This window comes from Rhinopithecus roxellana, chromosome 19, assembly GCF_007565055.1.
Source record: "Rhinopithecus roxellana isolate Shanxi Qingling chromosome 19, ASM756505v1, whole genome shotgun sequence".
Taxonomy (NCBI): Eukaryota; Metazoa; Chordata; class Mammalia; order Primates; family Cercopithecidae; genus Rhinopithecus; species Rhinopithecus roxellana.
This window is the reverse complement of record NC_044567.1, coordinates 23792214-23818227: the sequence shown is the minus strand read 5'-3', so window position 1 is coordinate 23818227 and position 26014 is coordinate 23792214. Positions and strand designations below refer to the sequence as shown.

The following is a 26014-nucleotide window of genomic DNA, read 5'->3' as shown; positions in this document are numbered from 1 at the left end:
ACTATGTGTTTGTGTTTCTTTGATAAAAGTTAAAATTTACAAAGCTAAAATTAAATTAACTTTAAAAAATAGTTCGAGCGTTTCAGTCCTAGGTAAGATGAAGTAAGCATATTTAATAGTCTAAAAAACCTAGACAGAATATGTGGAATAGCTGTTTGAGAACTCTGAAAAGTAAGCACTAGTAGGTAGATTAAGAAAGGAGACCAGAATTCAAAATACCAATGATCTAACTCAAGTAACTATTTAATACCAGATAAAGTAGAATTCCAAGCAAATAAAATTAGGGATAAAAGAGAACATTACATAATGATAACAGGGTGAATTCACCAAGAAGACGTAAGAATCATAAATGTGTATGCACCCCAAAACAGGGTTTCAAAATACATGAAGCAAAAACTGACAGATCTGAAGAGAAAAATAGACAAATATACAATTATAGTTGGAAACTTCAAAATTCCTCTCAGTAACAGAACTAGTAGACAAACTAATAAAGATATAGATAGATGACTTGAGCAACATTATTAGCCAACTCAAGTCCAGTATGTTCTCTGACAGTAATGGAATTAAACTACTAATCTAGTTTAAACTAGAAATCAATAACAGAAAAATGTCCAAATACTTGGAAATTAAGCAGCATATTTCTAAATAATCCATAGACAAAACAGCAAGTTTCAAGTAAAATTAGAAAATATTTTGACCTGATCAAAAATGAAAATACAGCATATCAAAATGTAAGGACTGCAGCTAAAGCAGTGCTCAAATGGATATTTATATCATTAAATGCTTATTTTAGGAAAAAAATCCTCAAATCAGTGATCTTAGTTTCTACCTTATGAAGCTAGAAAAACAAGAGCTAAATAAATGTGAGGCAAACAGGAAAAAAAGGAATAATAAAAACAAGTATAAATTGATGAATTGTAACAAAAATAATGAAATCAGAGAAATTAAAATTAAGCTGTTTGAACTAAGAGTTGAGCTACCATTCAACTCAGCAATTCCATTACTGATTATATGCCCAAACGAAAATAAATCATTCTGCCAAATAGACACATGCAGCTGTGTGTTAATCAGCACAATTCACAAAAGCAAAGACATAGAAGCAACTCAAATACCTATCAACGGTGGACTGGATAAAGAAAATATGGTACATAGACACCATGGAATACTGCACAGCTATTAAAAAGGAACGAAATCATGTCCTTGCAGCGACATGGATGCAACTGGAGGCCATTATGCTAAGCAAACTAACACAGAAACAGAAAACCAAATACCATATGTTCCCACTTATAAATGGGAGATAAACAATGGGTACACATGTACGTAAAGATGGGAACACAGACACTAGGGAATGTAAGAGGAGGCAGAGAAGGAGGGAAGCAAGAGTTGAAAAACTACCTATTGTGTTCTATGCTTACTTTCTGGGTAATAGGTTCAACTGTACTCCAAACTCCAACATCATGCAATATAACCTTGTAACAAACCTGCACATGTACTCCCAGAATCTAAAATAAAATAAAAGTTGAAAAAGAAAAAAAAATAGACTCTTTGAAAAGACTGATAAAATTGATAAACCTCTAGCAAAATTAGCAAAGAAAAAAAAGAGAAGCCACAATTACTAATATCAAGAATAAAAGAGGTATTAATAGTATAACTACAGACTCCACAGACATTAAAAGAATAATATGGGAATACTATGAACAACTGTATACATATACATTTGATAACTTAGATGAAGTAGATTAATTCCACAAAACCCACAAAATACCAAAATTCATCCAAGATGAAACAGATAACATGAATAGCTATCCAGCAAAGAAACAGAATTCATAGTTAAAAGCCATCTAAAAAATTATCTACCCAGATATATTCACTAACAAATATTACCAAACATTTTAAAGAAGAAATAACACAAATTTTACATGATGTCTTCTAAAAAATAGAAGATGTAATCCTTCTCAGTTTATTTTATGAGGCCAAGATGGAATCGATAACATGTATAGCTATATAGCAAAGAAATAGAATCCATAGTTAAAAGCCTTCTAAAACGTTCTCCACCCAGATGTGTTCACTAGCAAATATTACCAAACATTTAAAGAAGAAATAACACAAATTTTATATAATCTCTTCTGAAAAATAGATGCAATCCTTTCCAATTTATTTTATGAGACCAGAATTAACCAGCAATCAAAACCAGATGAGGACTACAAAAACAAAAGAAAAAGGAGGAGGGGGGAAGAAAACTGTAAGAGCCGAAAAATAAAACTGCACACCTACAACCATCTGATCTTTGACAAAGTTAGCAAAAATAAGCAATGGGGAAAGGACTCCTTGTTCAATAAATGGTGCTGGAGTAATTGGCTTGCTATATGCAGAAGAATGAAACTGGACCCCCTCCCTTTTACCCTATACAAAAATCAACTCAAGATGGATTAAAATGAACTCAACGTGGATTAAAGATTTAAGTGTAAGACCTCAAACTATAAAAATCCTAGAAGAAAACCTAGGAAATACTGTTCTAAACATCCGACTTGGCAAAGAATTTGTGACTAAGTCCTCAAAAGCAACTGCAACAAAATAAAAATTGACAAGTGGGACCTAACTGGCTAGCCATATGCAGAAGATTGAAACTGGACCCCCTTCCTTACACTATATACAACAACCAACTCAGGGTGAATTAAAGACTTAAATGTAAAACCTTAAACTAAAAACCCTTGAGGAAAACCTTGGAAATACCATTCTGGACATAGGCTCTAGAAAGATTTCATGATGAAGACACCAAAAGCAATTGCAACAAAAACAAAATCGACAAATGGGACTTAATTAAACTACAGAGCTTCTGCACAGCAAAATATCAATAGAGTAAAGACAACCCAGAGAATGGGAGAAAATGTTTGCAAACTATGTATCTTACAAACATCTAATATCCAGAATCCATAAGGAACTTAAATTGACAAGCAAAAAACAACCCCATTAAAAAGTGGCCAAAGGACATGAACAGACATTTCTCAAAAGGAGACATGCATGTGGCCAAGAAGCATATGAAAAGATGTTCAACATGCTAATCATTAGAGAAATGCAAATCAAAACCACAATGCGGCTGGGCGCGGTGGCTCACACCTGTAATCTCAACACTGGGAGGGCAAGGCGGGCGGGTCACTTGAGGTCAGGAGTTCAAGACCACTTTGCCCAATATGGTGAAACCCCATCTCTACTAAAAATACAAAAATTAGCTGGTCATTGTGACACATAACTGTAATTCCAGCTACTTGGGAGGCTAAGGCAGGAGAATTGTTTGAAACGAGGAGGTGAAGGTTGCAGTGAGCTGGGATTGTGCCACTGCACTTCAGCCTGGGCAACAGAGTGAGACTCTGTCTCCAAAACACACACACACAAGATAACATCTCATACCAGTCAGAGTGGCTATCGTTAAAAAGTCAAAAAAAAAAAAAAAAAAAAAAAAAAAAAAAAAAAAAAAACAGATGCTGGTGGCAAGGTTACAAAGAATAGGGACCACATATATACTGCTGGTGGGGACGTAAATTAGTTCAGCCACTGTGGAAAGCAGTTTGTTGATTTCTGAAAGAAGTTAAAGCAGAAGTACTGTTCAACCCAACAATTCTATTATTGGATATATACCCAAAGGAATGTAAATCATTCTCCCATAAAGATATATGTATCTGTATGTTCATCACAGCACTGTTCACAGTAGCAAAGATGTGGAATCAACCTAAATGCCTATTGATAGTAGACTGGATTAAGAAAATGTGGTACATAAACACAATGGAATACTATGCAACCATAAAAAAGAATAAGATCATGTCCTTTGCAGCAACATGAATGGAGCTGGAGGCTATTCTAAATGAACTAATGCAGGAACAGAAAACCAAATACCACATGTTCTCACTTATACACGGGAGCTAAACATCAAGTATATGTGGACAGAGAAGGGAACAATAGACACCAGGGCCTACTTGAGGGTGGAGAGTAGGAGGAGAGTGAGGAAAACTACCTGTTGGATACTATGCTGCTTTTTACCTGGGTGACAAAATAATCTGTCCCAATTTGTCACAACAAATCCCCATGACATGCAATTTGCCTCTGAAACAAACCTGCACATGTATTCCTGAAACTAAAATAAAAGTTAAAAAAAAACAACTGTAGATCAATATCCCTCTGAAACACAGATGAAGATGTCCTTTATAGAGTGCCAGCAAATTGGCTGAGGTCCTCAAAAATGGCAGAACAAAGACCTTTAAAATTTCTAAAAGCAATGAGAAAATAGGCAAAAATAAGTTAGAATCAACTTTATCAAAACTCTGGGTATTAATCAAAAGTTACAGCATTCTAAGAAGCATTTACTCCTTAAAAATAGCTGAATTACAGTAAGAACAGTAAGCTTTGTGGTATTTTAACTTGCTCTGTTCTCACCTCTCTCCAAGTTCACAATAGCCTTAAAAATCAACAGCCTGAAATCATGAGAAAAGCCAGCAACTTGACAGTCATTGGAAGGAGCAAAACGGGGCTGGAGAACATTTCCAGAGAATTATGTGACCTACCTGGGAGTTTCCTGGAAGACCCCACTCACAAGGCTATCTTTATTTGACCTGACTCAGAGCTCACCCAGCCAGCTGTTTAACTTCACAGCTACCTGAGACAATGAATGACATTTGGGGCAAGTGAGAGGCTAGCCAAAAAATGTAACGAGAAAAGCTGAGGAATGCGATGTGCATAGAGAGCTTTTAAAGTTCTGACATATTCCTGGGATTTTAGTGGCCATGCATATGTGTAGGACTGTGCATGTGACCAGTGATGTGGACATGCCAAGAAAAGACCTGAAAAGGCCTTAAGCTATCACTTTGGTACTCTACTGAATCAGGAAGTGAAATCAAGATCAGAGTTATTACCTACCTTGCTGAGGATTGAAATTATGTCCCAATACATGCAGAGACTCTTGGCAAAGAATGGGAGACATGATGATTCTAGACATTTAAGGAAATCTCTGTCTAATTATTAGCTGACTACTAAGTTAACCAAGCAGTCTTCAATGACCACACGTGACAGAATACAGACTTTACAGTATTATTTTAGGTAAATTACAAGAACAAAAAACCTTGAAGAGGGAGAATAATCTGATTACTGTATTTGCCACATTATATTATTTAAAATGTACTGTTTTAAACAGAAATCATGACACATAACAAAGTATAACTGTACACTAAGAGAAAAAAAAATAATAGAAACTATCCCTGAGGGAACCCAGACATTTGTCTTAGTAGACAAAGCTATGCGTTAGGAGAGACAGCTAGTTCAAATATGTTCAATAACTAAGCAAACTGTATCAAAAACTATGAGAATGATGTCTTACCTCACTAAATAGGGAATATCAATAAAGAGATAAAATTTGCTTAACAAAAACCTAATTGCAATTCTGGAGTTGGAAAGTATAATAGCTAAAATGAAATATTCATTACAGGGGCCCAACAGCAGATTTAAGCAGGCAGAAGAAAGAATTGATTTACTTAAACATCAATTGAGGTTATTCACTCTGAGGAACAGAAAGAAAAACAATGAAGAACAACTAGCATAATCTCAGAGACCTGTAGAACCTCATCAATTGTACCAACATATGCATATGTGGAGTCCCAAAAGGACAGAAGAGAAAAAATAACAGAAAGAATACTTGAAGAATTATGGCTGAAAATGTTCTGAATTTGATTAAAAACATTAATTTATACATCCAAGAAGATAAGCGAACTCCAAGTAGGATGAACTCAGGGAGATTCCTATCTAGATGGTTGAAATCAAACAGCCAGAAGACAGAATCTAGAAAGCAGCAAGAGAGAAATAACTCATCATGTACAAAACATCCTCCAGACCAGGAAGCAGTTAATTGACACGGTCAAAGTGCTGAAAGAAAATGACCGTCAACTAAGAATACTATATCTAACAAAACTGTCCTTCAGAAATAAGGTAAAAAAAATTTTTTTTTTTTTTTTTTTTTTTGAGACGGAGTCTTGCTCTGTCGCCCAGGCTGGAGTGCAGTGGCCGGATCTCAGCTCACTGCAACCTCCGCCTCCCAGGTTCACGCCATTCTCCTGCCTCAGCCTCCTGAGTAGCTGGGACCACAGGCGCCCGCCACCTCGCCCGGCTAATTTTTTGTATTTTTAGTAGAGACGGGGTTTCGCCGTGTTAGCCAGGATGGTCTCGATCTCCTGACCTCGTGATCCACCCGTCTCGGCCTCCCAAAGTGCTGGGATTACAGGCTTGAGCCACTGCGCCCGGCCAAGGTAAAAATTAAGATATTCCCAAATAAACAAAAACCAAGAGAATTACTCTGTAGCAAACTTGTCCTACAAGAATTACTAAAAGGAGTCTTCCAGGCTGAAATGAAAGGATATTAGGAAGTAAGTCAAATGCACATGATGAAATAAAGAATATCCACAAAGATAATGACATAGGTAAATATAAAAGTTAATATAAATGTATTTCTTGCTTATAATTCTTTTTCTCCTGATTTTTTAAAAAGAGCAACTGCATAAAATAATTGTAAATCTGTGGTGATTGTCTCGTGGGTTGCCAAGACCACCTTCAAGTTCAGTAATTCACTTGGGACAGTTAGATAGCCTCAGGATATAACTGTATACATGGCTAGGATTTATTACAGTGAAATGATAGCAAGCACAATCAGCAAAGAGAACAGAACATGTGCATGGGACAAAGTCCAGGGAGCCAGTCTTAAGCTTCTAAGTGTCCTCTCCCAGTGCAGTTACACAGAACACACTTCCCCAAGCGATGAGTTGTGGCAACACGCATGAAATATTTCCAATCAGAGGAACTCATTAACACCCAGGGATTTTATTGGGGCTGGTCTGCCTAGCAGTTTCCAGAAGACTAGACTCTCAAAAGGAGAATAAGTATTCAGCATTAATATATTGTTTACTCAAACAGTTTAGGCACAGTGAGACTCTCTTATCAGTCAATCACAGGAACCCTCCTGAATCTAAGTTTTCATTCATCAGCCCAGAGCCACCTTTAAACAGACCTTTCTAGGGATAAATAATCCAACCTACAATGTTAATTCTTCTGCACCAGCATACAATGTTTAAAGATATAATTTATATGACAATAACAACCCAAAGGTGATAGGTGAGGGAACAGAAGGACCATTTTTGTGTACTATTGAAATTAAGTTGGTAATGATACTGACTAGGTTATTACTTGTTGATGTGTTTATTATACTCTTCAACCACTAATAAAAATAATTTAGAAAATATAGTAATGTAAATGATAAGAGAATTAAAATTATATACTGGTGTCTATTGGAGAAAATGGAAAGTAATGGAAAGACAGAAGAACAAAATACATAAGGCATATAGAAAGCAAATAGCAAAGTGGGTATTTTACAAAATAGCTAAGTAAATCCTACCTTAACAGTAATTACATTAAATATAAATGGATTAAACACTCCAGTCTAAAGGCAAAGTTTGGCTGAATGGATTGAAAATAATATGATATATACTGTCTGCAAGAGAAACACTAGTTTATAAAACACAAATAGGTTGAAAATAAAATGATGGGAAAGACATACCATGCAAATAGTAAACAAAAGAGAGCTGGTTTGGTTATACTAATAGATAAAATAGACCCTTAAGACAAAATAAATGTTAATGGAAACAATTAACATTTTATAATGATAAAAATGCCATCCTGCCTGCAATCCTAGCACTTTGGGAGGCTGAGGTGGGCAGATTGCTTGAGCCCTCAAGTCTAGCCTAGGCAACATGATGAAACCCTGTCTCTACTAAAAGTACAAAAAAATTAGCCGGGTGTAGGGGCATGTACCTATAATCCCTGCTATTCAGGAGACTGAGGTGGGAGAATCACCTGAGCCCAGGAAGTTGAGGCTGCAGTGAGCCATGATCTCACTACTGCACTCCAGCCTGGGCAACAGGAGTGAGACTCTTGTCTCAAAAAAAAAAAAAAAAAAAACAGCCATTCTCTGAAGAATGTATAACAAGTCAAAACATGTGCAATTATAAACATATGTAGTTAACATAAAAGGCCCCAAAACACATCTAGCAAAAAGCACCAGAAATCAAGAATTTAGTAATACTTGGAGACTTCCATACCCTACTCAATAATGGATAGAACAACTAGAAGGAAAATCAACAGGAAATAAAGTTTGTAGTTTTGTTGGTTTGAACAAAACTACAAACCAACGACTACAAACAAACCTAACAGACATCTGTAGCACACTTCACCCAACAACAGGAGAATATGCATTCTCCTCAAGTGAACGTGACACATTCTTCAGGATAGACCATCCATTCATCCATAAAATATAAAATAAGTTTCCATAAATGTTAAGAGGTTGAAATCATTACAAGTATTATTTCTGACCACAATGAAATAAACCAGAACTCAATAATGGAAGGAAAAATGGAAAATTCACAAATACATGGAAATTCAATGACACACTTTTAAATAACCAATGGGTCAAAGAAGAAATCAGAAGGAAAATTGAAAAACACATTGTGATAAATGAAAATGGAAACAATGTCCCAAAATTTGGGGGACACAGTGAAAGTACTGCTCCCAGGGAAATTTTAAAAAGCTGTAAACATCTAGGCTGGGCGTGGTGGCTCATGCCTGTAATCCCAGTAGTTTGGGAGGTTGAGGTGGGTGGATTACCTGAGGTCAGGAGTTTGAGACGAGCCTGGCCAACATGGTGAAACCCCATCTCTACTAAAAATACAAAATTTAGCCAGGCGTGGTGGCACAGGCCTGTAATCCCAGCTACTTGGGAGGCTGAGGCAGGAGAATTGCTTGAGTCCAGGAGGTGGAGGTTGCAAGGAGCTGAGAGCATGCCACTGCACTCCAGCCTGGCTGACAGAGCGAGAGACTATCTCCAAAAAAAAAAAAAAAAAAAAAAGCTGTAAACATCTGTATTTTAAAAGAATAAACATCTGGAATCAATAGTCTAACCTTCCACCTTAAGGAATTAGGAAAAAAAGAGCAAACTAAACCCAAAGCAAGGCAATCAAAGGAAATACTAGAGATTGGAAAGGAAATAAATGAAATAGAGAATTCAAAAAACAGTAGAGAATAACCAAGGTAACAAAAGTTGATTTGTTGAAAAGATCAACAAAATTGACAGACCTGTACCAAGACTGACCAAAGAAAATACAGAGAACTTCTAATTTACTAAAATTAGAAATGAAAGAGATGTTACTACCTTACAGAAATACAAAGGATTATAAGAGAATACCTTCAAAAATTGTGTGATGCGGTGAAACTCCATCTCTACTAAAAATACAAAAAATTAGCCGGGCGTGGTGGTGGGCGCCTGTTGTCCCAGCTACTCAGGAGACTGAGGCAGGAGAATGGCGTGAACCCGGGAGGCGGGACTTGCAGTGAACCGAGATCGCGCCACTGCACTCCAGCCTGGGCGACAGAGCAAGACTCCGTCTCAAAAAAAAAAAAAAAAATTGTGTGATGAGAAATAACTTAGATTAAATGGACAAATTCATAGATAGACACAAAATACTGAGAATATATCAAGAAGAAATAGAATATCTTTTTTTTCTTTTTCTTTTTTTTTGAGATGGAGTCTCACACTGTCACCTGGGCTGGAGTGCAGTGGCATTATCTCGGCTCACTGCAACCTCCGCCTCCCAGGTTCAAGCAATTCTCCTGCCTCAGCCTCCTGAGTAGCTGGGATTACAGGTGCCTGCCACCATGCCCGACTGTATTTTTAGTAGAGATGGTGTTTCACCATGTTGGTCAGGCTGGTATCGAACTCCTGACCTTGTGATCAGCCTGCCTCGGCCGCCCAAACTGCTGGGATTACAGGCATGAGCCACTGCGACCAGCTGAAATAGAATATCTGAATAGATGTATAACAAGTAAAGATAGAATTTGTCATCAAAACACTTCCCCCACTTTTTTTTTTTTTTTTTTTTTTTTTTGAGACAAAGTCTCACTCTCGCTCAGGCTGGAATGCAGTGATGCGATGTCAGCTTACTGCAACCTCTACCTCCCAGGTTCAAGTGATTCTCCTGCCTCAGCCTCATGATTAAATGGCTTCACTGGTGAATTCTACCAAAAATTTACAGAAGAATTAGCATTAATCTTTCATTAACTCTAGCAAAAAATGGAAGAGAATTTTTACCAATTCATTCTATGTGGCCAGTATTATCTGATACTAAAACAAGTAAAATACATTACAAGAAAAGAAGATTGTACGGCAATATTTCATATGACTATAGAAATACAAGCCATTGACAGAATCAGCAACATACTAAAAGGATTATACACCACGACCAAGTAAGATTTATCCCAGCAATCCAAGATTGGTTCAACATGCTTTATAAAATCAGTTAATGTAATACACCATATTAACAGAAGACCAAAACCACATGATCTTCTAAAGATGCAAAAAAAAAAAAAAAAAAAGCATAAAACACTATTCAACACATTTTCGTGATGAAAATACTCAACAAAGTGGGAATATAAGGTTACTTACTTAGCTTTAATGAGGTCATCTATGAAAAACTCACAGCTAACATCACACTTAATCGTAAAAGACTGAAATGTTTTTCCTAAGTTCAAGATCACAACAGTGATTTTCACTCTTACCACTTCTGTTCAATATTGTATTGGAGGTTCTAACCAGGGCAGTGAGACAAGGAAAAGAAAGAAAGGTATACAGATTGGAAAGGAAGAAGCAGAACTATTTTTATTTGCGAATGATATATTACACACAGAAAATCCTAAGAAATCCATTTTTAAAATAGCAGAACTGATAGATTCAGCAAGGTTTCAGGTTACAAGACCAATATTAAAAAAAAATGACATTTTTATTCACTAGAGCCAAAAATCTAAAAATGAACTTAACAAAATTCCATTTAAAATAACATCAGAAAGAATAAAATACTTAGAAATATACTTAACTAAGGAGATGAAAGATCTATATATGGAAAACTGCAAAACATTATTGAATGAAAATTCTAAATAAATGGAAAGAATTCCATGTTCATGGATTAGAAGACTTATTGTTAAAATATCAGCACTCCCCTATATTGATATAGAGGTTAAATACAATACTAATCAAAATCCCAGCTGACTTTCTGGCAGAAATTGAGAAGCTGATTCTAAAATTATTATGGAAAGGCAAGGAACCCAGAACAGTCAAAACAATCTTGAAAAAGAAGAACATACTAGGAGAACAAACAGTTTTCTATTTCAAACTTATTACAAAGCCACACTAATCAAGACTATGTTGTACTGGCATCAAGACAGATGTATAGATCAATGGGTAGAATTGAGGGTCCATAAACAAATTCATACATCTACAGTGAATTGGTTTTTGACAAGAGTGCCAAGACAACTCAAAGAAAGAATAGTCTTTTCACCAGATGGTGTTGGGACAACTGGATATGTGCAAATAATGAAATTAGACTCCTACCTCATACCACATACAAAAGTTAACTCAAAGTGGATCAAAGACAGAAAAAGGTGAAAACAGGTATAAATTTTCTTGACCTTGTATTAGGCACTAGTTTCTCAGATCTGCTACCAGAAGCACAAGCAACCAAAGAAAAAGTAGATAAATTGGACTTTGTTATAGTTCAAATTTTTATTCTTCAATGGACAGTATCAAGAAATGGAAAAGACAACTCACATATGGAGAAAATATTTGCAAATCATGTGTAGCAGGATCTAGTATCCAGAATATATAAAGAACTCTTACAACTTAATAATAAAAAGACAAAATGGGCCATTAAAAATGGACCAATAATTTGAACAGACTTCTCCAAAAAAGGATACACAAATGGCCAGTAAGCACATAAAAATGATGATCAACATCATTGGTCGTCAGGGAAATGCAAATCAAAGCCGTAATGAAATATCATTTCACACTTCCTAGGGTAGATTTAATTTTAGAAGGGTATACAATAACAAGTGATGGTGAGGATGTGGAGATTTTGGAACCCTCATACATAGGAGGTGGGAATGTAAAATGTGCAGCTGCTTTGGAAGACAGTATGGCAGTGTTTGAAAAAGTTAAACATAGAATTACCATATGACTCACCAGTTCCACTTCTAGGTATATGCCCAAGAGAATAAAAAACATGTATTCATATAAAAACTTGTACCTGAATGTTTCTAGCAGCATTATTCATAGTAGCCAAAAAGTGGAAATATTAACTTATAAATAAAGTACTGAGAAATGATACAATATGAGTGAATCTTGAAAACATCACGTTCAGTGAAATATGCCAGATACAAAATACTACATATTGTATGATTCCACTTAAATGAAACGTCCAGAATCGGCAAATCTCTAAGGACAGAAAGATTAGTGGTTGCCAGAGGTAATGGGGAATAATTGGGATAATTTGGAGTAACAGCTAGTGGGCACAGGGTTTCTTTTTGGGGTGGTGAAAATGTTCTGGGATAGGTAAGTGGTATAGGTTATACAGCCTTGTAAATATACCAAAAACCATTGCATTGTACGTACACTTTAAAATTGTTTAATAATTATTAAAAAGTATGTTTTTATTTTTTAATGTATTTTTTAAAACTAGCAAATTGAATCCAAAAATCTATAAAAAGAATAATACACCATGACTAGGAATGCAAGGATGATTCAGTGTTTGAAAATGAACCAGTGTAATCTACCATATTAACAGTCAAAAGAAGAAAAACTACATGTTATGTCAATTGAATTTTAGAATATTTTTGACAAAATTAAATGTTTATTCATGATTTTTAAAACTCATCAAACTAGTAAAAAGGACCTTTACATAAAACCTACAATTATTTATAATACTTAAGGTTAAAAAAAAAAACAAAGGGTCTATGTGGTTAAGAAAGATCTTAGAAAATATTTTCTATAATTTTCTTGAGTGTAAAATAAAATACAACATTTTGGATGTGAGTTATCCATATTTGGCAAAAGTAGGGAATTTTTAATACATATTCTTTGTTACATTGTATTGGATAGCTTCTATAACTTTTCTCCTAATAACAAATTGTTTAAAAGAATCTTTAAAATTGATTTTTTTCCAATTTTCTGTCTGTCCCACTGGAAAACTGGATTTATTTCCGATGTTATAATTATTTGATTTTCTCCCTATTTTTTTCTAGATGTATTCGACACCAAAATGATTGGGGAGCTCTTATTCTAGTGGATGATCGCTTTAGGAATAACCCAAGTCGCTATATATCTGGTAAGATCTCAACTGGGCTTAGAGTAAAAACTAGTAACAATCTTCATATTTTTATCATGGTAAAAAACACATAACATGAGCTCTACCATCTTATTAAGTGCACAGTACAATATTAACTATAAGCACAGTATTTCACAGTAGATATCTAGAACTTTTAAATCTTACATAACTGAAAGTTAACACTGACTGAACAGCAATGCCCTGTTTCCCTCTCCCCCCATCCCCTGGCAACCACCGCTACACTTTCTGCTTCTATTAGTTTGACTACTTTAGATACCTCATATAAATTGAATTATGCAGTATTTGTCCTTCTGTAACTGGCTCATTTCAGTTAGCATAATGTCCTCAAGGTTCATCTATGTTATAGTATCTGACAGGATTTCCTTCTTTTCAATGACTGTTTAATATTTTATTTTATGTATACATTATACCATATTCTCTTTATCCATTCATCTGTCAGTAGACATTTAGGTTGTTTCCACCTTATGGATATTGGGAACAATGCTGCAATGGACATGGGAATGCAGATATCTCTTCAAGATCCTGATTTCAGTTTTTTTGAATAAATACCAAGCGTAGGATTGGCGAATCATCATAGTTCTGAGTTTAATTTTTTGATTTGATACTGTTCTTCACAGCAACTGCACCATTTAACATTCCCACCAATAGCACGCAAGGGTTCCAATTTCTCCATATCCTCCCTAATGCTTATTTCCTTTTTTCTTCTTTCTCTTCTTTAAATTTCATAATGGCTATCCTACCAGGTATGATGTGATAGCACCTTGTGGATTTGATTTGCATTTCTCTGATGATTAGGGATGTTAAGCATCTTTTCTATACCTGTTGGCCGAATCATACGTCTTCTTTGGAGAAACATCTTTTCGTTTGCTCATTTTTTAATTGAGTTATTTGGATTTCTTTGCATATCTGTTTTTTTGGTTTGGTTTTTGGTGTGTGTGTTTTTTTGGTTTGTTTTTTTTTTTTTTTTGAGGCGGAGTCTCGCTCTGTCGCCCGGGCTGGAGTGCAGTGGCCGGATCTCAGCTCACTGCAAGCTCCGCCTCCCGGGTTTACGCCATTCTCCTGCCTCAGCCTCCCGAGTAGCTGGGACTACAGGTGCCCGCCACTCGCCCGGCTAGTTTTTGTATTTTCAGTAGAGACGGGGTTTCACCGTGTTAGCCAGGATGGTCTCGATCTCCTGACCTCGTGATTCGCCCGTCTCGGCCTCCCAAAGTGCTGGGATTACAGGCTTGAGCCACCGCACCCGGCCCTTGTTTTTGTTTTTGAGACGGAGTCTTGCTCTGTCGCCCAGGCTGGAGTGCAGTGGCACGATCTCTGCTCACTGCAAGCTCCATCACCTCCCGGGTCCATGCCATTCTCCTGCCTCAGCCTCCTGAGAAGCTGGGACTACAGGTACTCGCCACCACGCCCGGCTAATTTTTTTACATTTTTAGTAGAGACGGGGTTTCACCGTGTTTGCCAGGATGGTGTCGATCTCCTGACCTCGTGATCCGCCCGCCTTGGCCTCCCAAAGTGCTGGGATTACAGGCGTGAGCCACCATGCCCGGCCTTGGTGTGTTTTTTTGTTTGTTTGTTTGTTATTGAGATATAGGAGTTTCTTATATATTTTGGAGATTAACTCCTTATCAGATATATGCCTTGCAAATATTTTCTCCCATTCTGTAGGTTGCCTTTTGACTCGGCTGATTATGTACTTTGCTGCACAGAAGTTTTTTAGTTTAACATGGTCCTCCTTGTCGAATTTTGCTTTTATTGCCTGTGTTTTTGGTGTCATATCCAAACAATCGTTGCCAACACCAAGACTGGTTAATTTATAAAGATAAGAGGTTTATTTGGCTTATGGTTCTGCAGGCTGTACAAGAATCCTGGCACCAGCATCTACTTCTAATGAGGGCCTCAGAAAGTCTACAATCGTAGCAGAAGGTGAAGGGAAAGCAAATGCATCACATGGTGAGAGAGGGAGCAAGAGACAGGAGAGGAGGTGCGAGGCTCTTTTTAACAATCAGATCTCATGTGAACTAATTAGAGTAAGAGCTCACTCATTACCATGGAGAGGGCACCAAGCCTTTCATGAGGGCTCTGTCCCCATGACCCACACACCTCCCAGTAGGCCCCACCTATGACACTGGGGAACACATTTCAACATGAGCTTTGGAGGAAACAAATAACCAAAGCGTATCAATCCCCATTGACAGCCTGTTGAAGATCCGTTGACCATACATGTGTGGATCTGCTTCTGGGCTCTCTATTATGTTCCATTGGTTTATATGGTTTTCTTTATGCCAGTACCATACTTTTTTGACTACTACAGCTGTGTAATGTATTTTATAGAATCAAGAAGTATGATGCCTGCAGCTTTTATCTTTTTTCTCAAGATTCTTTTGCCTATTTGTGGTCCTTTGTCATTTCATATGAATTTAGATTGCGGCTGGGCATGGTGGCTCATGCCTGTAATCCCAGCACTTTGAGAAGCCAAGGCAGGTGGATCACAAGGTCAGGAGTTCAAGACCAGTCTGGCCAACATGGTGAAACCCCATCTCTACTGAAAATACAAAACTTAGCTGGGTGCAGTGGTGGGTACCTGTAATCCCAAATATTCGGGAGGCTGAGGCAGGAGAATGGCTTGAACCTGTGAGGCGGAGGTTGCTAAGACCGCGCCATTGCACTCTAGGCTGGGTGACAGAGTAAGACTCTGTCTCGAAAAAAAAAAAAAAAAGAGATTGTTTTCAGTAGTATGGACATTCTGACAATATTAGGTGTTCCAATCTGTGAACATGGGATGTCTTTCCATTTATTTGTGTTATCTTTATTGTTTTTCAGCAATGTTTTATAATTTTCAGTGTACAGGTTTTTTGCCTCCTTAGTTGTTTATTCCTAGGTATTTTATTATTCTTGATGCTATCATAAATGGGATTGTTTTCTTAAATTCCTCTTTTGATTGTTTTTAGTGTATAGAATTGCAAGTGATTTTTGTATTCTGCAGCTTTACTGATTTGTTTATTAGTCCTAACAGGTTTTTTTTCAATCTTTAGGATTTTCTACATAAAAGATCATGTCATCTGCAAGGAGAGATCATTTTACTTTATTCTTTTTCAATTTGGATTCCTTTTATTTCATTTTCTTGCTTAATAGTCTGGCTAGGACTCTTAGTACAAAGCTAAATAGAAGTAGTGAGAATAAACATCCTTGCTTTGTTCCTGGTCTTAAAAGCTTTTCTTTTTTAAACTTTTTGAAGAAACATGCTTTAATTCCTTTCCCATTTTTCTTTTGCATACCTTCTATAGATATTTCCTTTGTGGTTACATGGGTCTTACATAAAACATAGTCATAACAATATTTTCAGCTAACAACTTAATTTCAGTTGTATAAAAAACTCTACACTTTTACTTTTCCCCATCACATTTTATTATTAAAGTCACAAATTATACCCTTTTATATAGTGTATCCACTAACATACTATTATAGTTATTTTCATACTTTGTCTTTTAACTTCTGTATAGAATTAAACATTATTTATGTATCACTGTTGTTAAAGTATTCTGTATTTGTGTACACTTTTAACTTCATGAGCAAACTTTATGCTTTTGTGTTGCTTTTAGCAGGCTTCCTTTAGCATATCTTGCAAGGCAAGTTTAGTGGTGAAGTCCCTCAGCTTTTGCTTATCTCGAAAAGTTTTTACCTCTTATTCATTTTGGTAGATGGCTTTACCAGATATAATATCCTTCACTGGCAGGTTTTTTTCTTTCAGCACTTTAAACATGTCATCCCACTTCCTTATGGCATGCAAGATGTCACCTGAGAGATCTTTCTCTTTTTTTGGAGACAGGATGTTACTCTGCCACCCAGGCAGGAGTGCAGTGGCGTGATCATGACTCACTGCAGCCTCAGCCTCCCAGGCTCAAGTGATCCTCCCACCTCAACCTCCTGAGTAGCTGGGACTACAGTCTTGCACCACCAGACCTGGCTAATTAAAAAAAAATTTTTTTTTAGAGATGGAGTCTCACTATGTTGCCCAGACTTATCTCAAACTCTTTGGCTGAAGCAATTCTCCTACCTCTGCCTCCCAAAGTGTTGGGATTATAGGCATGAGCCTTCATGCCCAGCCTGTTAACTGTCTTATGTGACTTCATTTGTATATGACAAGTTGCTTTTCTCTTGCTGTTTTCAAATTTCTAATTTTTTCTTTGACTTTTGACACTTTGATTATAAAGTGTCTTGGTACAGACTTTTGGGTTCATTCTGTTCGGGTTCTCTGGGCTTCATGTATTTGGGTATCATTTTCCTCCCCCCAGATTTATTAAGTTTTTGGTCATTATTTCTATAAATAAGTTTTCTTCTCCTTTCCCTCTTTCTCTTTCTAGGACTCCCAGAATGTGTATATTGGTCAGCTTTGATGGTGTCCCATAAATGAAGTCGTAAGGCTTCACTTTTTTTTCCATTTTGCTTTTTCCTTTTTGCTTGCCTGACTGGATGATTTCAAATGACTTGCCTTCAAATTTCCTGATTCTGAGCACTTTGAGAGACTGAGGCTGGTGGATCACTTGAGGTCAGGAGTTAGAGACCAGCCTGGCCAACATGGTGAAACCCCATCTCTATTAAAAATAGGAAAATTAGCCGGGTGTGGTGGTACATACCTGTAGTCCCAGCTACTTGAGAGGCTGAGGCAGGAGAATCGCTTGAAACCGGGAGGTGGAGGTTTCAGTGAGCCGAGATTGTGCCACTGCACTCGAGCCTGGGCAACAGAGCGAGACTGTCTCAAAAAATAAATAAAATAAAATAAAATAAAATAAAATAAAATAAAATAAAATAAAATAAAATAAATAAAATAAAATAAAATAAAATAAAATAAAATAAATAAAATAATTTCCTGATTCTTCCTTCTGCTTGATCAAGTCTGCTGATGAACTCCTCTAGTGAATTTTTCAGTTCAGTTATTGTATTTTTAACTCCAAAATCTGTTTAGTTCTTTTTTGTATTCTTTATCTTTGTTGAAATTCTCCTTTTTTTCTATATTATTTTCTTGAACTTGTGAGCATCATTTTGACAGTTATTTTAAATTCCTTGCCAGGTAATTCATATACCTCTTTTTTTGGGGGCTTGGTTTCTGGAGATTTATTTTGTTCCTTTGATAGGGTTATTTTTTCCTGTTTCTTTATGTTTCTTGTAACCTTGTATGGTATCCACACATTTGAAAAAAGAGTGTTTACTGACTGGTTTTGTACAGGGAAAGACCTTCACTATGAGCCCAGGCAGGCATTCTGGGAGCCTCTTAAACCTTTTCCGTGGATCTGTCTTCTTTGGACTTGTCTGTAAATTCCTTATTAGAAATATTTGCTGGTTTTTTGTTTTTGTTTTGTTTTGTTTTTGTTTTTTTGGTCAGGGTCTCACTCTGTCACCCATGTTGGAGTGCAGTGGTACAATCTCAGCTCACTGCAACCTCGGCCTCCTGGGTTCAAGGGATCCTCCCACCTCAGTCTCCCAAGTAACTGGGACCACAGGTGTACACCACTATATCCAGCTAATTCTTGTATTTTTTGTAGACATGGGGTTTCACCACGTTGTCCATGCTGGTCTCAAACTCCTGGGCCCAAGTCATCTGCCTGCCTCGGCCTCTCAAAGTGCTGGGATTACAGGCATGAGCCAACACACCCAACTCTCTTTTGTTCTTAGTAGATTCCAAGCATATAGAGTATGCTAGGTCCAGTCAGTGCTCTATGACAAGCAAGACAGAAACCAGTCCCTAGACAGCTCCTTGAAAAGCCAAGATGCTGGATGCACACTCCAGGCTTTTCTGTACCCCGGAGGGAGTGGCCATCAAACTGTATGGTCCTCTGTTGCACTGTGGTTTCTGTGGAGCAGAAATTTGCTGCACAGCGCTTTTGTTCTCAGTGGTCCCTGGGCATGTAGGGTATGCCAGCTCAGGTCAGCTCTTCAATACAGGTAAGATAGAAGCCAGTCCCTCGGGCAGCCTCCCAGAAAAAGACATAAGGTTCAGTTTTCTCTTTTCTCTCCAGGGAGAAGAAACTAGGAGCTAACTCCCAATCCCATGGTACTATTCTGAAGTGGGGACCATGACAAGAGGGTGCCACAAATTTTCCTCCCCGCTTTGATGCAGCCAGTAGTACAGTTTTTTTCTCACTTGATGGTTTCATCCAACAGTAAACAGTTTTCAGAGTCAATACCAGGAGTTATTATTAAAGAGCCATGGGATACATGTGTATCTCTATTATTACCTTTTAGCTAAAAAAAGTTCATTTTATTATGATAAAGAGATGTTAAATTTTGTTTTGGATTAGCCATGTGTGGGTGTGGACTCTACCTTTTCAATTTCAGAGCTTAATTACTGCATTTGGTTTGATATTAAAACATAAAGCAGAAAACATTGCTTTGTTTGTTTTATCTTCCCTTTCCACATGAATTGTGCAGTAGCATAGGTCAAACAGTAACTAAAGGCAAAAATGCTAAGTGCTGGTATCTAGTCAGCAGGTGGAGCTCAGATTCTTTCAAGTTTTCAAAAGCAGACAATGATATTTTACATTGAAAAGGCTTTCTTTGATTATAAAAAGGTTGAAATGAAAAGGTAAACATAGTACTAAAATTCTTATTTTTATTTACTTATTTCTTTTTTAGAGACAGGTCTTACTCTGTTGCCCAGGCTGGAGTGCAGTGATGTGATCATAATTCACTGCAACCTCGAACTCCTGGCCTCAAGCAATCTTCCCACCTGAGCCTCCCAAAATGCTGGGATTATACGTGTGAGCCACCACACTCAGCCTAAAAATTTTAAGTTTTAGAGAATTTCACTTTTTTTTTTTTTTTTTTTTTTTTGGAGACGGAGTCTCGCTCTGTCCCCCAGGCTGGAGTGCAGTGGCCGGATCTCAGCTCACGGCAAGCTCCGCCTCCCGGGTTTACGCCATTCTCCTGCCTAAGCCTCCCGAGTAGCTGGGACTACAGGCGCCCGCCACCTCACCCAGCTAGTTTTTTTGTATTTTTTAGTAAAGACGGGGTTTCACCGTTTTCGCCAGGATGGTCTCGATCTCCTGACCTCGTGATCCGCCGGTCTCGGCCTCCCAAAGTGCTGGGATTACAGGCTTGAGCCACTGCGCCCGGCCAATTTCATATATTTTTATGGGCTAATCATATTCCCCAAACGAACAAAATGAAAAACTTCAAGGGAAACGGCTTATTTAAAATTTTTTTAGTTTTAAAATCTAGAACTTAAATTTTTACCCTATAGTGACTTTTAAAACTAATTCCTCCAAAAGATGATGCTAGTTTTAGTAGTGTCAGCAGGGAATATTTATTTTGTAAAAGTCCAGATATCTGATTTTGCATTTCATTTGGAAGTACGCCATACTAGAAAACACCTTAAACTCTTAGGTTTCATTTTTATGCAGTTTTCACATGTCACAAGTCAAATCATATCCTTTATAACTTGATTATATATATATATTAAAAATAATTATATAATAAAAATTCAGATGGGATGTGATTTGCCCATAAGACAGTGTTATTTATTTGACCTACAGAATAATTTTAATTTAAGATGTATTTGGAATTGGTGGAGGAAGGGAACAAAAAAACTTGAGAGTAGAATATTGAAATTATTTTTGCAAAAGGAGTAAAATTTAGAATATTAGAATGGAAAGTTGTATTGTTTACAAATTCTAGTTTCCCTACAAAAAAATAAGCAATTTGTGTGGGGAATTATGATGAAATTAAATTTGCCATATTCACCAGTTATTCTTTTTTTTTTTTTTTTTTGAGACGGAGTCTCGCTCTGTCGCCCGGGCTGGAGTGCAGTGGCCGGATCTCAGCTCACTGCAAGCTCCGCCTCCCGGGTTCCCGCCACTCTCCTGCCTCAGCCTCCCATGTAGCTGGGACTACAGGCGCCCGCCACCTCGCCCGACTAGTTTTTTGTATTTTTTTAGTAGAGACGGGGTTTCACCGTATTAGCCAGGATGGTCTCGATCTCCTGACCTCGTGATCCGCCCGTCTCGGCCTCCCAAAGTGCTGGGATTACAGGCTTGAGCCACCGCGCCCGGCCTCACCAGTTATTCTTAACCAGATAATATGTTTTCCCATCTCTGCCCTACTTCCTTCCACTGCCTCTTTTCTCTCTCCATTTGACAATTACTGTATATAAACAGAATGTTACTCATATGTTACTGATATATGAATGTTACTTTATATGTTACTGATACATATGTAGTAAAATTGCTGAATTGCAGAAAAAACATATGGAGAACCATCCTGTATATTCAAAATACAAATTAGATTACTTCACTAGAAAAAGCAAGTGTATTACCTTAGCATGTAATATTTTAATAACTAAGTAACCAAATTTTCCCCTGGGTTTACCTCTTTCTTTAGGACTTTCTAAATGGGTACGGCAGCAGATTCAGCACCATTCAACCTTTGAAAGTGCACTGGAGTCCTTGGCTGAATTTTCCAAAAAGCATCAAAAAGTTCTTAATGTATCCATAAAGGACAGAACGAATGTGCAGGACACTGAGTCCACACTTGAAGTGACCTCTTTAAAGTACAGTACCCCACCTTATTTATTGGAAGCAGCAAGTCATCTATCACCAGAAAATTTTGTGGAAGATGAAGCAAAGATGTGTGTCCAGGAACTGCAGTGTCCTAAAATTATTACTAAAAATTCACCTCTGCCAAGTGGCATTATCTCCAGAAAGGAGAAAAGTATGAAAAGTTCTTCCCATTTACCTTTGATAGAGAAGTCTTTCATTATATTTAGTGAAATGATATTTATTTGGGTATAGATTAATTTCCTTAAATATGGTGGTTTGTAATATAAGGTGTTAACATAAAGTAGTGAAACAGTATGGTGTACTGTAATGGGAACAAACTTTTGTCAGGAGACCAGAGCATATTTTCTGGTTTTCCACTAACTGGCTTTGCCACTTACTAGCTTTGTGATCATGAGCAAGTCATTTGACCTTTTTGAGTCATAATTGGGGGGAAAAAAATGCCTGCCTAGCTGTCCCTTCAGGTTGGGTTGTAAAGGTCAAAATTATAAATATCACAGCATTGTAAAGTACCATATAAGTGGGAGATGTTATTCTAATGGCTATATAAAAATTTGGCCTAATTTTTTATATAGATACTTTTATTCTATGTGAACTTCTTTTCCTATATAGATAGTTCTCATGAACTTATTTATTTTTAGGAGGTGAGAGACATTTATTTTAAGTGATGAAAAGTAATTTTTTTTTTTTTTTCGAGACAGAGTCTTGCTCTGTCACCCAGGCTGGAGTGCAGTGGCACGATCTCTGCTCACTGCAAGCTCCGCCTCCTGGGTTCACGCCATTCTCCTGCCTCAGCCTCCGGAGTTGCTGGGACTATAGGCGCCCACCACCACGCCCGGCTAATTTTTTGTATTTTTAGTAGAGACCGGGTTTCACCGTGTTAGCCATGAGGGTCTCGATCTCCTGAGCTCATGATCCCCCCGCCTTGGCCTCCCAAAGTGCTGGGATTACAGGTGTGAGCCACCACACCTGGCGAAACATAGTATTTTAAAATATTTTAGAAATAATCGGCCGGGCGCGGTGGCTCAAACCTGTAATCCCAGCACTTTGGGAGGCTGAGGCGGGCGGATCACGAGGTCAGGAGATCGAGACCATCCTGGCTAACACGGTGAAACCCTGTCTCTACTAAAAATACAAAAAACTAGCCGGGCGAGGTGGCGGGCGCCTGTAGTCCCAGCTACTCCGGAGGCTGAGGCAGGAGAATGGCGTGAACCCTGGAGGCGGAGCTTGCAGTGAGCTGAGATCCGGCCACTGCACTCCAGCCCGGGCGACAGAGCGAGACTCCGTCTCAAAAAAAAAAAAAGAAAGAAAGAAATAATCATCTGTATCAGATTGGCAAACTGTGGCCCATGGGCCAAATTTGGCCTGCTGCCTGTTTTTGTAAATAAAGTTTAATGAAATGTAGTCACGTCCATTTATTTACATATTGCAAACAACAGCAGAGTTGAGTATTTGTGTGTATTGCACTAGAACAGCATAATTGAGTAGTCGCAATAGATACATTATGCCCCACAAACCCTAAATATTTCCTATCTGTCCTGTAACAGAAAAGGTTTGCCAAACTCTGGTCTATACCGTTGGATATAATTTCAGTTGTTTTAATTCATATATCCAAGGCAGGTGGGTCATCTGAGGTCAGGAGTTCAAGACCAGCCTGACCAGTGTGGTGAAACACCATCTCTACTTAAAAAATACAAAAATTAGCTGGGCATGGAGGCAGCCGCCTGTAATCCCAGCTACTCAGGAGGCTGAGGCAGGAGAATCACTTGAACAGGGAGGCGGAGATTGCAGTGAGCCAGGATTGCGCCATTGCACTCCAGCCTGGACAACAAAAGCGAAACTCGCTCTCAAAAAAAAAGGAAAAAAATCAATTTTTAAACATTTATTTTGTAGTATATAAATACTACAAAATAGCAGTACAAAATTCACTATAAATAGTGAATTCAAGCTGATTAACCTGGTAATCAGAAACCTAGGTTCTAGTCTCAGTCTTCTTACTAACCAGTTTTATAACTCTGAGCAAATAACTTAGCCTTATGTCACTTTCCTTATTTATTAAATAAAAGAATTAGTCTAGGTAAGTTTTTCTCAGTCACTGGTTAGTGGATTTTCAAGGCAAATGTTTACAGCCTGTTCCCTCCTATGCTCAGCTCCCTTCCTCTTCCCTTTTACCCCTTCTTTCCTCATTCATTCTTGGGCTCCCTGGTGTGGAATTTGATAGTTTACCAGACAGCATTATAACTTGATCTAGGAAACACTAGAAACCTAAGATTTCTTTCCGAGTTAATATTCTGTTCCAAGATAAAAATCCACTAGTATTCGTTGGGGGTTCTAAGTTACGTATCCTATACAGTTATTTAGGCATTGCTAATAAATAATCATTTTAACCTAACAATTATGTTAGCTAGGAGCAGAAAGTTAAAGCTGTTAAATTCTTGTATTCTTAGATGATCCAGTATTGCTGGAAGAAGCAGTGAAAGCAGAAAAAATTGTGATTTCCAGATCTACAAGCCCAACTTTCAACAAACAAACAAAGAGAATTAGCTGGTCAAGCTTTAATTCTTTGGAACAGTATTTTACTGGTAAAATACCGAAGGCAACACCTGAGCTCGGGTCATCAGAGAATAGTGCCTCTAGTCCTCCCCGTTTCAAAGCAGAAAAGATGGAAAGTAAAACTGTTTTGCCATTCACTGATAAATGTGAATCCTCAAATCTGACAGTAAACACATCGTTTGGATCATGTCCTCAATCAGAAACCATTATTTCATCATTAAAGATTGATGCCACCCTTACTAGAAAAAATCATTCTGAACATCCGCTCTGTTCTGAAGAAGCCCTGGATCCAGACATTGAACTGTCTCTAGTAAGTGAGGAAGATAAACAGTCCACTTCAAATAGAGATTTTGAAACAGAAGCAGAAGATGAATCTATCTATTTTACACCTGAACTTTATGATCCTGAAGATACAGATGAAGAAAAAAATGACCTAGCCGAAACTGATGGAGGAAATAGATTGGCTAACAATTCAGACTGCATTTTAGCTAAAGACCTTTTTGGAATTAGAACTATAAAAGAAGGAGATTCAGCCAGAGAAGTGAAAGCTGAGGATTGCACAGATACAAAGTTGAATGGAATTCTGCATATTGAAGAAAGTAAAATTGATGACATTGATGGTAAAAACAACTTTGATAAATGAACTGGAACTGGGAAAAACTCATGAAATAGAAATAAAGAACTTTAAACCGTCTCCTTCCAAAACTAAAACTAAAGGCGTGTTTCCTGGTTTTAAGTAATAATACTTAACTCTCAAGCGAAGTAAAAATATGTCATCATGCTTATGTTAAACTCTGTTGTAAGTAATGTGTACATTGAATAAGTGGCATACTTTTTAAAAAACTATTTTATGTTCAGAAATGTAAATTTTATTATTCTTGAGTTTGGGGTTTTTTTTTGTTTTGTTTTGTTTTTTGAGACGAAGTCTTGGTCTGTTTCCCAGGCTGGAATGCAGTGGCATGCTCTCGGCTCACTGCAACCTCCACCTCCAGGTTCAAGCAATTCTCCTGCCTCAGCCTCCTGAGTAGCTGGGACTACAGGTGTGCACCACCATGCCTGGCTAGTTTTTGTATTTTTAATAGAGATGGGGTTTCACCATGTTGGCCAGGCTGGTCTCAAATTCTTGACCTAGTGATCTGCCCTTCTCTGCCTCCCGAAGTGCTGGGATTACAGGCATGAGCCACTGTGCCTGGCCTATTCTTGAGTTTTTATAAAGTAATTCATACAAAATATTGTCCTCAAATAAGTCTTCCTTAGCTAAATGCAATTTAAAATTATTCAAAGATATTTAGAGTTTCCTAGGGCACGTCTAGTTTCACGTAAATATTCATATTAGGTGGTTCTCTTCATCCATTTGTTTTCATACTGATACATAAAGATTAATAGCAGTCTAATCTAGTCACACCTCAGTCATATTTCACTGTAGATTTTACCTCAGATCAGTCCGAGACATTTTTAGAGATCACCATTTGTCTTGAAAGGTTTATTTCGTTATTAAACTGCCTATTTATAAGGTATTAAGAGAAATTAAGAAAGTGGTATGCATTTTTAATTGAAATTGTTTTACATTATTTGTATAATAAGCCTAAAATCAAACATGTCATAAACAAATTGATGTAAAGATATAAAATGCCAAATGAAGTATTCTAAATTTTCTGT

The 26014-nt window shown here is 37.4% G+C and overlaps 1 protein-coding gene across 1 annotated transcript in view; it reads left to right on the top strand.

Moving 5' to 3' along the window:
- Positions 1–25810, top strand: part of BRIP1 (BRCA1 interacting protein C-terminal helicase 1) — a 183703-nt gene extending 157893 nt beyond the window's left edge. Inside the window, exons 17-19 of the mRNA XM_030922502.1 lie at positions 13153–13235; positions 21627–21956; positions 24250–25810. Coding sequence (XP_030778362.1) covers positions 13153–13235; positions 21627–21956; positions 24250–24998 — 1162 coding nt within the window. The 3' untranslated portion in view covers positions 24999–25810. The remainder of the gene's footprint in view (positions 1–13152; positions 13236–21626; positions 21957–24249) is intronic.
- Positions 25811–26014: the final 204 nt, after the last annotated feature.